The 15785-nt window shown below is 36.7% G+C and overlaps 1 protein-coding gene across 13 annotated transcripts; it reads right to left on the minus strand.

Moving 5' to 3' along the window:
• Positions 1-7498: 7498 nt before the first annotated feature.
• Positions 7499-14768, minus strand: LOC115699242 (homeobox-leucine zipper protein HDG2). Of its 13 annotated transcripts, none has more exons than XM_061102965.1 (13): positions 14348-14768; positions 13605-14228; positions 12628-12927; positions 12327-12444; positions 11964-12152; positions 11424-11876; positions 11227-11328; positions 9707-9907; positions 9444-9618; positions 9069-9340; positions 8814-8903; positions 8293-8695; positions 7499-8061 (listed from the first exon to the last, which is right to left on the minus strand). In XM_061102965.1, the coding sequence occupies exons 3-12, from the start codon at positions 12879-12881 to the stop codon at positions 8327-8329; spliced, it is 2223 nt and encodes a 740-aa protein (XP_060958948.1). In that variant the 5' UTR covers positions 12882-12927; positions 13605-14228; positions 14348-14768; the 3' UTR covers positions 7499-8061; positions 8293-8326. The 13 variants fall into 13 exon arrangements, with proteins under 13 accessions (XP_060958948.1, XP_030482405.2, XP_030482406.2 ...); XM_030626545.2 differs by having other exon boundaries at positions 7499-8073; positions 14348-14767; XM_030626546.2 differs by having other exon boundaries at positions 7499-8073; positions 8808-8903; positions 12628-12891; positions 13594-14228; positions 14348-14766.
• Positions 14769-15785: the final 1017 nt, after the last annotated feature.

Consider the following 15785-nt stretch of genomic DNA (forward strand, 5'->3'; position numbering starts at 1 on the left):
GATCATCCTTGGTTATTATCTGGTGATTTGAACGTTATGTCTGGCCCGTAGGACAAGAAGGGTGGGAGCAAGGTTACCCCATATGATACTAAAATCCTTCGAGAGTTTTTCCTTTAAACGGACAATATTGACCTTGGCTTTAGAGGGTGCCAATTTACTTGGAAAATAACCGTTTCTCAGGTATTTTTACTAGAGAAAGGCTCGATTGGTGTGGCGTCAGATGATTGGCTTACGTCCTACCCTAGTTCTGAGGTAACTAATTTCCCTATATCTGTTTCTGATCATGGGTTTATTTTGGTGGTTACTTGTGAGGGTAAGAAGCGAAGATTCAAACCTTTAAGTTTTTTGAGGCTTGGAATAAGGACCCTTCCTATGAGGAGGTGATTCGAAGGGCTTAGGATTTTAGTGGTCAAAATGATTCGCGAGGGATTGTTCTAAAATGCAATGCTACTAGTATGAAAACGGTGGCAGATCTCTTGGTTAATAGTTCTGAATGGAATATGGCTAGATGGGAAGAAATTTTTGAACCAGAGTTGGGAGAAAAGATTGGCTCAATCAAAAGGCTTTCAAGTTCGTATAAAGACTCTTTGGTGTGGAAGAATGCAGCTGATGGGTGCTTCTCCACTAAGAGAGCTTATTTGGAAAGCTTAAGCTTAGCAGGGGATCTTGGTAGCAGGTTTTAGAAGCTAATTTGGAATAACAATATTCATTTTAGACTCTCCATTTTGCTTTGGAGAGTGTTTGCCAGGAGTCTTCCTACTAGGGATAAGTTGGACTTTATTCTATATAATCTTGTGTGTTGTGTGAAACAGAAATGGAAACCCCTCTACATTTGTTTTGGGAGTGCCCGTTTGTAAAAGCTCTTTGGTTCTCTGGCCCTTTCCTGAATGGTGTGCCTATTATAAGATAGAGTTAAAATATATAGTTCAGGAGGGGCTGCTTTTGGATGACAAGTAGAAATTCTTCACCTACGTTGGCTATCTTTTTGAGAATATTTGGGATGCGAGAAATTCCTTCTTCTTTAAAAGTAACAGACTAGATATTATGGCATGTAGATCAAGAATTAATTTGAGATTTGAGGAGTCCTTATCAGTTTGTTGCAGGAAACTCAGTTACTTTGCTGCATTCAAAGATTCCGTCCACTTCTAGTTCTATATATATGTTTGACTGATGCTTCTTGGAAAGATAGGGTGGCGGGCCTTGCAGTGGGGAGGCTAGATAGAGAGTCAAATTCCTAGTTGTGGTTTGCTAAGTCAATTAAGGTGGAGTCAGCTATGGAAAGTGAGATCTTGGCCATTCTTTGGGCCCTTCGGCTAGGTGTTGAGGCTAGAATTTCATTCCGTTGCCATTGCCTAGATGCCCTGGTGGTGGTGAAGGCCTTAGAGAAGATGCAGTTCCCTCCTTGTTGGAAAGCTACACCCCTGATTTTAGAAATTTGGAATCTTGCTAGTTTTTTTTTTTTTTTTTTTTTTTTTTATGTCTGTAATTGTTTTTATTAAGAGAATTGACAATCAATCTACGGATAGTGTATCAAAAATGGCCTGGAATAATGGTCATTTCAACGGTGTTTGCCATAGGGAGGGGTCACGTGTTGTGATAGTTATCACTTCAACTGAACTGTTTATTCTTTCAAAAAAAAAAAAAAAAAAGAAAGAAAGAAAGAAAAGAAAATTCCAAGTACAATAACATAAATTTCTCCGAAATTGACATTTCACAAATGTAACAAAGTTAATTGGTCTGCACAAAACAACAAAATCGCATCTAACAAAGCTTAAGGCTAAAAGATAATATTATCATAAGTAGATATAGAAAATGAATGCTTTCATCCGGTTTGAAACTGTAAAGCTTGTAATGGCAGATTGAAGAATTGGTACACACCAGTGGTACAAACCAGAGAAGAAGAAAAGAAGGAGAAACAGAAATGTAAAATGCCAAGAAAAGCTCAACCAAAACAGTTGGCTTTGAACTCTTTATTTATAGTGAAGAATACATTCAGATACACAAGAAAATGCCTAACAGAATTTATAACAAACTACATTTAACTACTGACTATAACCGTTTTAACTAACTAGTTAGTTAATGGGTTTATATCCCCCCTCAAACGAAACTTGGAAGTAGCTAAGTGAAGTTTGTTCTTTAAGTACAGGAATCGATCTGTAGACAATGGTTTAGTCAAAGCATCGACAACTTGATCTAATGAAGGGACATAACGAACTGAAAGTTGTCGTGCAAGGATTTGATCTCGGACGAAATGCAAGTCAATTTCAATGTGTTTGCTACGAGCATGAAACACAAGATTCGCGGCAAGTGATGTTGCACTTTGATTATCAACCCATAGAACCGGTGGTGGGATAATGGAAACCTGTAGCTCGGACAGCAAGGAAGTAATCCACTTTATTTCAGCAGCTGCATTGGCTAAGGCGCGGAATTCACTTTCAGTAGAGGATCGAGCAACCACCTGTTGCTTTTTGGCAGACCAGGAAATTAGATTATTGCCCAAGAACATGGCATAGCCTCCCGTGGAACGACGATCATCCAAGCAACTCGCCCAATCAGCGTCACTATAGCCATGAAGTGTCATTGAATCGGATGGTGAGAGCCATAAACCATCAGTTATCGTCCCTTTGAGATACCGTAACAGCCGCTTACATGCTTCCCAATGCTTGGTGGTGGGAGCATGAAGAAATTGACTTAGTTTATTAACAATGTATGCAACATCCGGTCTTGTAAGGCTGAGGTATTGTAAAGCCCCCATAGTACTTCGGTACAAAGTGATATCTTCGAAAGGTTCTCCATCAGTAAGACTAAGCTTGGTTGTAGAGCTTGTAGGATTAGGACATGACTTGGCTCCTTCCATGTGTAGTCGAGTGAGAATATCCGTGATATATTTGCTTTGAGTAAGATACATACCTGTATGATCTCTATATATCTCTACCCCCAAAAAATAATGGACCGATCCCATGTCTTTGAGGGAAAACTCCCTGTTCAGATCAGAGATGAGTTTGGAGATTAAGGAAGAATTCGGTCCCGTGATTAATATATCATCAACGTACACCAATAGGTAAACCAATGAGTTGCCCGAGCCATAGATGAATAAGCTATTATCAGACCTTGAAGCTTGAAAACCCCATTGAAGTAGTGTGGTTTTGAGTCGGCCATTCCATGCCCGAGGGGCTTGTTTCAGTCCATATAATGCCTTGTGAAGATGGCAAACGTGAGTGGGATGGGCAGAATCCTCAAAACCTTGAGGTTGTTTCATAAACACAGTTTCTTCAAGATTTCCATAGAGAAAAGCATTGCTAACATCTAGTTGTTTCACTGGCTAATTGGAGGAGACAGCAATGCTTAAGACAATGCGAACGGTGGTTGGTTTGACAACCGGACTGAAGGTGTCCTCATAATCAATTCCCAGAGTTTGAAGATACCCTTTAGCAACCAACCGTGATTTGTATTTGTCCAAAGACCCATCAGCATTCAACTTTATTCTATGCACCCACTTGTTATCAATGACATGCATTGATGGATGGTAGGGAACTAATGTCCAAGTTCCTTGTCTCTTGAGAGCGTGAAATTCAGTTGTCATAGCAGCAAGCCATTTGGGGTTTTTAAGGGCTTCTTTGATGTTTCTTGGTTCAGTTGGTAAGAGTGATTCGGGTAGGGGGTGTCTTGTGGCAAGATAGGCTTTGGGTTTGCGAATACCACTCTTTGATCTTGTTTGCATTGGGTGGATATTGGTGTCTGAAGGTGTATGGGAAGCAGGCTGCTGTGTGGTGAGTGAGTTACGGGTAGGAGATAGGCGGCTAGATGGTGGATTTTCTGGTTGGGGAAGGAATGGTGCAGCTTGCATATTATTATGAGTACCAGGAATGACAACTGAATAGGCTCCAGTAGCTACAACTGGTGGGACATCAGCAGCTGTTGGAGAATTTAAACTGGTAGGAGGAACAATAGGTGCACCAGCAGCTGGTGTTGCATCAGTTGCAGCAGCATTTGTTGCACCAGCAGCAAGGGCAGGTGTTACACCAGCAGCAACCGTAAGTGGTACAGCAGCATCCTCAGCATTTGAAACACCAACAGTAGGAACAGAAGCAACAGCTGGGTGAGATTGTGTACCAATATTGGGAACAAAAATAGGCAAATATGGGGAAGAATGTACCTGATTTTGTTCAGCAGGTGATGGTACTGATGCAGGTTGTGTACCCGGGAAGTGTGCTTCATTAAAAATGACATTCCGAGCTATATAAATTCTTCCCTCTGGTGCTTGGCATATGTATCCTTTGTGATGAGACGAATAGCCCAAGAAGAGACATTGTTGTGTTCTAAAATCCAACTTATGTTTGTTGTATGGCCTCAAGTGTGGAAAGCATGCACAACCAAATGTCTTGAGGATAGAGTAATCGGGCTTATTGTGAAAGAGTGTTTCAAGAGGAGAGGACCAATTGAGAATGCTTGTTGGTAATCGGTTGATGGTGAAAACAGCACAACTAATGGCATGCCACCAATAGTTCATTCCCAAACCAGCCTGTGCCAATAAAGTAAGACCGATTTCATTAATGTGTCTATGTTTTCTCTCAGCCCTCCCATTTTGTTCATGTGTGTGGGGACATGGATGTTGAAAATGGATCCCTTGATCTTCAAGAAATCGTTTAAAAGGTCGATATTCACCTCCCCAATCAGCTTGTACAGACTTAATGGGTAGATTAAATTGTTTTTCAACCAATGCTTTCCATTTTATGAACACCTCAAAGGCTTGGGATCGTAAAGTTAAAGGAAAGATCCAAGTGTACCTGCTATAGTCATCAAGAAAGTGAACATAGTACTTATAACCATCAATAGAAAGATCATGGGAAGGGCCCCAAAGATCAGTGTGAATAAGTGCAAGAGGTTGAGTGGCTCGACTTTGGGAAATAGGAAATGGGAGAGTGTGGCTTTTGCCTAATTGACAAGAGTTGCAAAATTTGAGGTCTTTTAGAGTGCCAGTATGGGGTAGCTGAGGTAATAGTTTGGCTAAAGTTTGAGCACCAGGATGCCCGAGCTTGCAATGCCAAGAATTAACATCTTTACTAAGGGAGGAAGTAAATACAGAGGGATTGCAAATAGGCATATTAGTGGAAAGAGAGTGATTTTTATTACTTGTAAAGTCATTACAAGAACTGATACTATTACTATCAGTAGGAAAATTACAAGAGGCAGTAGCCACATCAGATGACATAAAAGCAAGATTGCATTGTAATGCTGCTTTTGAGGTTGAAGAACTTTCTCCCAGTAAGTAGAGACCCTCTTTAAGCCTCCCTCTCAGCAGAACTTGGCCAGTGATCTTGTCCTTGACAAAACAAACATTTTTATGAAATTCAAGAAAAACATTATTGTCATTAGTCAATTGAGAAACACTGATCAAGTTTTTCCTCATAGAGGGAACAGTAAGGATCGAATTTAGATGAAGAGAGGTATGAGAGGAAGAGGGTAATGAAGTAGAGCCTATGTGAGAAATAGCCAATTTCTTACCATTACCTACAGCCAATGTATCATTTCCATTGTAGACGATAGCAGTGTCAAGGTTGTCTTGAGTGTTGGTAACATGATTGGTAGCCCCGGTGTCGATAAACCACCCAAAATCGTCACCAAAATCTAGAAGAACTTGAGGAGAGTAGCTGGTAGAGTCTTGATCATTTTCCACTTCAGTGAGATAAGCCCGAGGAGGATTGGCATTTGGTTTGGGGGTAACCCAGTTCTTATCAAATCGATAGTGGCATATAGCTGCTGTATGGCCACTTTTTAAGCATAGTTGACATATGAGGCGCGAGTTGGAAGGAAAACCTCTGCCATTTCCTCGGCCAAAAGGTCTGAAAGAATGTTCTGGTGCGAAACCTCTTGCAGCAGGTTGAAATTGGCGAGATGGACCATGTTTTTGTGAGCCATAGGCAAGATTGGCTTGCATCTTTAAGGTCAGATCGGTAACAGCGTTGTGATGATCAAGTCGACTCTCATGAGCCATTAGAAGTGCTTGCACTTCTTCAATGGTTAAATCATCACTTCGAGAGGTGATACCCGAGACAACGGAATCGTATTCAGGACCCAAACCATTTAGCAATTGAAGGATTAAATCTTGATCCGAAATAGAAGAACCAGCAGTGATAATAGAGTCAGAAAGCGACTGGACTTTGTCCACATAATCAGAAATGGTTAAAGAACCCTTACGAACATGAGAGAATTGACCTTTTAGTTGTAGTAAGCGGGCACGAGAGTGGCTTGTGAAACGTTGTTCAAGGGCACGCCATAGCTGGGATGAAGTGGTGTAAGAGGCAACGGCAGCAAGAATGCCTTTGGTCATGGAGGACCTTAGCCAAGATAGAAGAAGTTGATCACGTTTGGTCCATTGAAGATATTGGGGGTTTTGAGCTCCATTGACTAGATTGCGTGGGGGTGGAATACCAGTAAAAAGAACATCATCAAGATCATGTCCGATTACGGTTGGTACAACTTGGGATTTCCAGGCCAAGAAGTTGGTGCGATCCAACTTTACAGTGAGCGATGCAGAGAGAGAATGAGCAAATGGATTCCATGGCTGAACTTGTGGAGGCAGAGGAGGTGCAGCGGTAGCAGTATCAGTAACAGGATCATTGTGAGCAGCGGTAGAGGAGTTGTTATCTTGGGAAGCCATGAAAGACAGAGGTCAAAGGCGATTGATACCATGTAAAGCTTGTAATGGCAGATTGAAGAATTGGTACACACCAGTGGTACAAACCAGAGAAGAAGAAAAGAAGGAGAAACAGAAATGTAAAATGCCAAGAAAAGCTCAACCAAAACAGTTGGCTTTGAACTCTTTATTTATAGTGAAGAATACATTCAGATACACAAGAAAATGCCTAACAGAATTTATAACAAACTACATTTAACTACTGACTATAACCGTTTTAACTAACTAGTTAGTTAATGGGTTTATAGAAACAATTCACAAGTTAAGTTGCCATAACATAATTACTGTTAACTGAGGTGAACTAATTAGTTGTCTGATTTAATTTTTTTTTCCTTTTGTTATAAAGTATCTTGACAATTGCTCGTGACATCAGGTCAGAATACTGTCATTTCCCTAAAATCATTGTTTGAACCTGAATGTTCCTAAAGTTTTAACTAATTACAACTCATTTCACTATACAGTTTTAAATAAACGAAAAATTGATCTTTGCACTACCACTACCAACAGAATTTCAAAACACTTATTCTGATTGCCTATCTTATTACTGAGCTGCAAGAAACTTATAAAAATGCTTAGTATATATACAAAATGAGCTGTAAATAGAGCCACTTTGCCTTAAAAAATGAGGCCTGGAACGGAGCCTCAAAGAAGAAATTCCAAGAGCAGTTACAAAAGAAACTTCCAGCTCCTTGCACATATATGAGCTAGGCTCATATACATAATCAAAAAGAGACCTATAATCAAAGAGAAACCTTTTGCATATACAGTGAGCAACAATAGTGAGAATTGACCAAATAATAATGAAGAAATGAACACATGAGATTAGATTATAGAAGCAATATCCATTTTTCAACAGCTCTTAAAAATTAAATTGGGAAAGATAAAAAATTGCAAACCCTTGTCTCAGTTGTCTGGCTGTAGTTGTGAGCTTGAAAACCGTAAAAAATAGCTAGGGAAATAATTAAGAACATATATAGCTAGATAGATATGCGAAGCATTAAACCTCACATGCCTACAACTCTAATATAATGCTAAAAACAAATGTTAATGAAGATGAAATCTAATTATAAAGGGATAGAATCCATTCAACCTACATCCATTAAATTAAAACTATAAGGTCTCAAGTCTTTGAATAAGGCCTTCTTCTTTTCTACATAATGTGTTCGATGAAGTCAATACCCGAACCCCTATAATCCTTGCAAAACTCGAAATTTGAAATGCTAAGAAAGGATCATGTAAGGTGCGTTCTTGACTTCTCCAAAATATTTGCATTTCCTCAACACCTTAGATTTCTTTATCTTACTTCTTTTTCTTTCCCCTGCTGCTTTTCACTAATTTCGACCATCTTCTTCTATCAAATATTACTGCAAAAAACACTAATCAAAACCCGAATTAATCACAACTGAGAAGGCAATCGGATTATTGCATTGTTATAACTAATTATAGTACTACATTACACTTGCACTATATATTTTGTGCTCCAAAACTCATGAATGAAATAATCACGTGCCATTGTTTTTGGCAATATATTGAGTTTGTAAGAATTATAGAAAATCTCTATTAAGAATACTTGTACTTGAGACATGAGAACTTACATTATTATGAAGGTAGCTAGGTAGGACTGTGATATTATGCAGTGTCGCATGACAAAGAAGCCTTAATCCTCTCGACGGTGCAAGCAATAAGATTGTTAACAGTTGCGACTGATCCAAGAGAAAGCTTAGCTGTAGGGACCGAGTCAACCAAAATCTGAAACGCAACAGTGAGCAGAGAGCCGCCGGAAGAGCAAGGTTCCACAATCCCATCACCACCACCACCGGACCCATCTGGAAGAATGGCAAATCCAGACGGAAGTAGAGCCACATAGTCAGGATCACCGCCGTTAAGCACCACGTTCATCGCAACAATATCCACCGGAGCATAAATCACAAACGACGCCGTTTGATCAGTGCAGCTCTCTTGCAATATCAGCATGTTGCTTTGGCTCGAGTTGGCACTCTAATACAAAAGAATAAAATTAAATAATGAATTTCAGATCTCCAAAAAAAAAAAAATAAACTTATATAACACAACAAGAGAGAAAATTAGTAACCAAATTATAAATACAAACATTTACTCGAAGTAGAGACACGCAGTTTCCAGTTTCACGACCATTTGCTATGTGTGCCATTTCTTGAACAACTCCACCATTGGAAAGAATATCCCACTTCGTAAATTTTACAACAAAATAAAAATATTGTTAGTCTATTGGTGAGATCATCACTACTACCATAATTAATTTTTTCATAATTAACCATGGCTATTTTATTTTGCTCATCAATACTAATTAAGTGACATACTTTAATGGTAATATATATGTGTATATATATACCTCGCTTCGAGAATGCTCGTCACGGAGGAAATCAAAGACTCTTTTGGGTGGAACAGGAAGCCAGAATGAAGTAGCAGCACTTAACACAATCCCAGGAGGCCTGCCTGGATCGTCGACGCTCTTACGGGTCATGACCCGAACATCATCAGCTCCGGTTCCTGAGAGTGTTGTCCATGTGTGAGTGGTGGAGGCACTCACACCAGCACAAAAGCTTATCACCATTCTCTCAGCCAATTTCAGCATACTCTTTCTCCCTTCTTGGTTTGTTATCACTGCAAAAAAAAAAATATATACACCACACCAATTAATTGATATTTATATTTTATATCTGTATATGTAAATTAATTTTATCAATTTTGATTATGTTATTATTACCACCAACATCACCGGTTGGAATGTTGGTTGCCATGGCACTAGCTAGTCTTTCACATTGACGATCCAAAGTGGCAACCCAGCGTTTTGCACCAAATCCATGGCCCGAGTTGACTAGCTGCTTATACAGATTGTGAACACCTCTATCATCCACTTCTACATGCTCAACCCATGTCACCTAAAAAAGAAAACCATTTTATCTATACACAATCTTAATTACTAAAATATCAAAAAGAGAAAAGAAAAATATGTTTATGAAATTGAACCTTAGAGTATCCATTAGGCATTTCTTGGATAAGGCAACCGGAAGGCCTTCTTCGGCATCTGACAGCTGGACTAGGACGTAGGTTGTCGAGAGAAACATCAACAACTGCCCAAGTCCCATCCGCATGTTGTTTACAGTACCTTACATAGTAACTCTCACGAGTTGGAACCAGTGGTGAAGGCACTTGAAATTCAGCTGTCATCTGATCATGATAATAAATTATAACATATATTAGTAATTATTTGAAACTCAAATTCAATCAATTTATATACTTGCAAATCTCATATATATAATTAAGAGTGTAAGGGGTTCAATTAATTCAGCATTATTGTTTGAAATTTACTAAGGTGACGTTTGGTTGAAGGTAATGAAATGGAATGGAATGGAAAGGAAACAATTTTTATTCCATTCCTTTGTTTGGTTGCATTTTAAAGTATTGGAATAGCATTCCAATGGAATGCTCTTTCCACCATTTTGGTGGAATGACTATTCCATTTTAAAAAGAAAGGAATGACCATTCCAATGTAACAAGAAAAAAAATTTAATGATTTTTTTATCAATTTTTTTTTATACATTTTAAATTTTATTCCATCCCATTCCTATTTCTATTCCCATTCCCATTCCTATATTTGCATTTTAAAAGGAATGGAAAACAGTTCCTTTTATTTTATTTTGCACCTTTGTTTCTTTGGTCGGAAATTGAAGTAAAGTAATGACAATCCATTTCAATCCATAATTACAAAGAAAAATTAAATTTTGTTGAATGGGACTTCCTATCCTCATGCTCGATCTCATTCAATATACCTTTAACTTTCGTGCTTGAAAGTGTACTATCTTTAATATTCGTGATTTACATACACTACAAAAAATCTTAATCATAACAAAACTTGTAAGTAAAATTGAAAAGGTTATGACTATATAATTATAAATTATCATTCTTATGTTGTTATTAAAAGCTCCGTTGCTAAAGGTATTAGTCACAAAAACTAAAAGTATTTTTAGTCACAATAGTTATATTGTGGCTAAAACTAAATTAGTGACAATTCGTATCTAAATACTATCTTTTAGTCACAAGTAACATTTTGTTTTGACTAAAAGTCACATTTATTCAAAAAAAAAAAAAAAATTATGTTGTGATATTCTTTTGTTAAAATAGTATGAAATAAGTCAAAGGAGGGTGGTGAATGTTCCAATTATCATGTTTGTCAAAATTAATTTCTGTTTTTGCTAATAATTAATGGCATATATATAGGAAAAAATAATTTTTTTTTTTCACTTTGGATGATTAATATTGAACAGATAATTTTTATAAATAAAATGAAAAATTATAATTTCAAAATGTTTTGGATATATATATATATATATTAAAAAATTATGAGTAAATTATATAAAATTGTAGAAAAAAACTTCTGGAAAAATACTTTTGAGAAATGCAAAGGATGACACCTCTGGCTAAAGAACATTGTCAATCCTAAAAACAAAGAAAAAAAAAACTAGCCATCTTAAAAAATTAACCCATACCACTTGCAAAGCTCCATTGAAATTTCCAGCGACTCCAGTTGAGAGGACTTCTAAAGCCATTGCTCTCGAAACAATACCAGAGAAAACAGTCGACCATTGATTCTACATAAATAAAAAAAAACAAAAAGTAAAATTAGAGTGAATTATATATTAATATCGACAATTAATCTACGTAGAGTCAATTATAGGGTACGTACGACATCCATGAGAATCTCAACAAGGTTAATGTGGTTCATGATAACGACGGCAGTCTCACGAGAAGCTTCGCATTTGAAACCAGCAGGCTTGGGTCCTATTCCTCGAGGGAATGTACGAACGTACTCATCCTCGTTCAGCACAGCACTCGCTCCATCCAGGCTGGTCATCCACAAGGGCTCTCCCATTTGGGCCATCCTTATCAGTTCCTCCATGGCTGCAACAGCAAGCTCTATTATCATTGGCTTATCAGCCTCATTTGGTGCACTCATCGTCCTCAGTAGATCTCCGGTTGAACCACCTCCTCCATACATCTCTCCTCCCATGGTCGCCTGACTCCCAAAGTTTCCAACTCCGAGTTCCAGTGGACGAGGGGTAGCTGGGGATGAAAGGATTGGGTAGCTAACCACAGGCTTCCCTACGTACTTAGCAGCTATTGCAGAAATACGATCAATCTGGAAAACATCACATATAATAAAATTAAGTTAATCAAAATGATTAAATATAACGTTGTTGGTAAAAAAAAAAAACAAAAATTTGACCTCTTCTCTTAGACGGGCATTTTCGAGCCTCAAATGGTGTTCATCAAAGGACATCTCTCCTATTGCGGTTGGGCCACCACAGTTAGGGCACGAGGCGTTACTCAAAGCTTCTCTGTACCTCATATTGTCAGCTCTTAGTTTATCATTTTCAGTGCGGAGTTGAGTGTTTTCGTGGCGTTCATGCTGGGTCTGCAAGAGGATATTTAGCCCAATTTTCACCTCCTCTAAAATATATATTCTATACATATTACCCAATCCTTAATTAATAGATATAATTAATAAAAGATTTTACTGTTTGGTTGAAAGTCACGGGAGCTGAATGTTTAGCTAGCACCAACAAAACATATATGTATAAATATATACCTTCATTTGAGTGCGCTTGTTTTGAAACCAAAATTTGACTTGCAATGGCTCTAACCCTAATTCCCGGCTCAGCTCCTTTCTTTGCTTATCATCAGGATGTGGACACTCCTTGAAGAATCTACACATAAATACGTTACAAAAAAAATAAAATAAACTAAGAATTGAAGTCGATAAAACCCAAATCAAATATAAATATATTTCAACCACAAAGGACTATTAATTGAAAAAAAGTAAATACTTAAAATTAATTAATAGGGTAATTAATATATGTATGTAACGCATATATATATTTGTTTCTTACGCTTCCATTTCTTGTATCTGATGCTGAGTGTGGCGATGGTAGCGTTTCTTCTTGGGACGCTGCTGGTCATGGTCGTCGCCGGAGGCACCACCGTCTTGGTTTTCGCTACCGGATTTAGTTGCGCTGTCGAAAACGTCGTCGTCTCGGCCGAGACGAGCGTTGAGATCGCTTTCGGAGGTGGTATTCTGTGCGGTCATGTCTAGGGGATGAAGAAGCTGGTGACCACTTCCTTCCATCATGTTTGGCTGGAACATATCTACAGATCTTTAAGATTCCCCAAACCTTTTATGGGTTTTCAATCTAACAAAAAAAAATTACAAAATAATATAAAATTTAAAATAAGAATAATAAAACATATTAATTAAGTTTTCCAGAAATTATATTTGATCATTTATATTAAGAGAAAAAAAAAAACTGTTTTTCTAGGGGAACTCACTCACACACCCAAGTTAAAATACTATTTGACTAATTAAAGGTTCTTTGAACTTTGGTATCTCTCTTCTCTGGTCTAGATCTCTTTTGGTCTGTGTAAAAACAAGACTCAAGAGAGAAAGAGTAGAAGACTTTTTTATTTCTTTTTTTTTTTTGAATACCGAGAAGGATTTTTCTTAAAATACTTGAATATTAGTCATTTCTGAGGCCAAACATGTAACACCTGTTTGTTTAAGAGTGAGTATATAAACAATGGGTTTAGAAGGAGAAGTGGATAATTTAAAAGGTAATAAAGCTGTATTATACCATTATTTAAATATATATATATATAAATAAAGAAGAAATCATAGACAAAAAAAAAAAAGAATAAGATCTGGACCCATCAATCTTATTACCATGAAAAACATTTGTATTTTAGATATTTTTTTTTATTGTAAAAAAGGACTATTAATTTGTCATTAAAAATAAAATTATAGAGATATGGCAATAATTAAATTGTAGAGAAAATTAATATGTATATATAGTAGCAAAAACTGTGTCCTGACCTGACTAAGAGTAAGTCCTGAAGATGAACCAAACCCACCAATATTTCCATTCCGTCCGATTATCGACGGCATATTTCTCGCCGGAATTATGATCCCGGCCGGCATGTTGAAAACCCCAGAAACCCTAAAATGTTTTTTCAACCGTCCTTTCTTCGAAAAATGAGTTCACTACTGCAATATTTTCTCTGGAAAACTATGCTGCTTTCGTACTCTTTATATATTATATATTATATTTTTTTATATCTTTAAAAGGATTAAGTCAAAAAAGAGTTCTGACTACTACTTTAATCTTAGATTCTTTGACAGTAGTAGTGTGCTACTCTTAACTAAACAAAAACCTTTTACAAAGTAAAATGGACTGAGGTGACAATTAGTTTGTGCTTCATTTTTTAGGGGGTGTTTGGAAAGGTAAAAATCTCTACAGGAGTATCATATAAAGATAAGGGTTGACAATTTGGATTTGGCTTTTGGGGAAAAATAAAAACATTAACCAAACAAATAAAATTCTACAAACAAACAAAAAAAAAAAGCTATATATGTAACGCCCTCGAAGATCTCGGAGTATCCAAACGTGTCTTAACAGTAGTATTTTACGTTTTGCTTAGAACTCTATAGCACCATGATCTGGACCAAAGGGGTGAAATGAAAAATGTAACAAATTAAAAATTATTGTATTAACCAATAAACAGAGAGAGAAATTGATAGTATATACATATACATATAAGTATATGTATTATACTCACCAGCATATAAATAGAAATATTTAACTCTTTCGTGCCCTAATGAAAAAACCCCAGAAAAGATGAGACTATATCAGATCTGCTTTTGGGCTAGGTAGCTAAAGAGAGTGTCGGCGAACCAATATTTTGGGGCTGCAATTGCTTGTGAAGCTTAGTTTTTGTGATAGTTAAGCGGTTAAAGTTGAGTAGCAAGGGCTTGATCAGTGAAGTTATTACTTAGCAAAAAAAATTATATATATTTAGAAAGAAAAATATAAAGAAGATGAAGGATCAAAGGACTGGAGAGGAAAAAAGGAAGGAGAAATGGAAAGCAGATGGAGGAAAATGTGGCAGCAAGGAGTTATTGCAAAGCTTATTGAGATGGTGCAATTGCATTTAATGGTGCATGGGAGAGAGAGAGAGGTAATTTGCATTAAATGGTGGGAGTGGGAGAGAGAGAGAGAGAGGTGTAATTGCTTTGAAAGAGAGAGCTAGAAGATGAGAGCAGTATTTTTTAAGTGCTAATTTATATTGGTATTTTCTCTAGGGAGAGATCAGTATATGAGATGAAACCAAATGACGGCTACCAAACTCATCAAGACACTTTTTTTCTTCTTAACTTATTATTTCCAGTGTACATATACATTCTTTCATGTTTAATATTTCACTACTTTTTCTCTATGTTTGTAGACTATGATAACTACTAAAATATAATATAAATCCATTTTTTCTAAGGAAAATCTCAAGGAGCGCGCTTATATGTATGTTCAAGGGGGAAAAATAAAACTAACAATAAAACAAAAGTGTGTACATACAAAACCCAAAATAAAAAATTAATTTGGTAATTATTTGAGATATAATGTGAGGTTTTAGTTATATTAATTATTGTGAAACTTTGTTGCTCTCTCAAGTACAGTGTAGATTGTGGAGATAGTGCTATTTGGAATAGGGATCTTTCTTCTGTTGTTAGTGGTGACCTTATTATAGACTTGTTAATTCTATTGTAAGTTTCCTTATTTTGTTGAAAGCATGTAATTCATAATAATATAGGATTATTTAATCAAGTTTCCATTCGTAATTTCATCAAATATATTTAGGGGTTTTTTAGTTTTAACTAAAAAAGATTACAATATTGTAAAAATACTTCTAGGCCACCAAATAAATAAATATACAGTCTAAATAAAAAAATTACACAAATACTACTTACACACACCTTCAACTCACGATTCATGCTTTTCGGGATTGAAACCTTCGGGTAACCACCCAGCAACCCAACGCAACTGAAACGAAATTCAACCAGAAAGAAAACCACCATTAATTCCGTTAACTTCACCTGATAAGATGATCGGAATCAATCAAAATAGGGATTGTTTTGAATTCATGAAAAAAAAAGTACAGAAAAACTACTATGAAACTAAAATTCAACCAGAAATCCAGTTTAATTCGCATAAACCTAATGTCA

Source organism: Cannabis sativa, chromosome 8, assembly GCF_029168945.1.
Source record: "Cannabis sativa cultivar Pink pepper isolate KNU-18-1 chromosome 8, ASM2916894v1, whole genome shotgun sequence".
NCBI classification, from domain to species: domain Eukaryota; kingdom Viridiplantae; phylum Streptophyta; class Magnoliopsida; order Rosales; family Cannabaceae; genus Cannabis; species Cannabis sativa.

Bases quoted from the DNA above. Each gene is read 5' to 3' on its own strand.
- LOC115699242 (XM_030626546.2), bottom strand. From the start codon at position 13,709: ATGCCGGCCGGGATCATAATTCCGGCGAGAAATATGCCGTCGATAATC. The intron at 12,892-13,593 runs GTTTTTGCTACT...GGAATCTTAAAG, and splicing joins CTTAGTCAGGTCAGGACACA to ATCTGTAGATATGTTCCAGC. The intron at 8,696-8,807 runs GTTTGTATTTAT...CTTTTGTATTAG, and splicing joins TGTCTCTACTTCGAGTAAAT to AGTGCCAACTCGAGCCAAAG.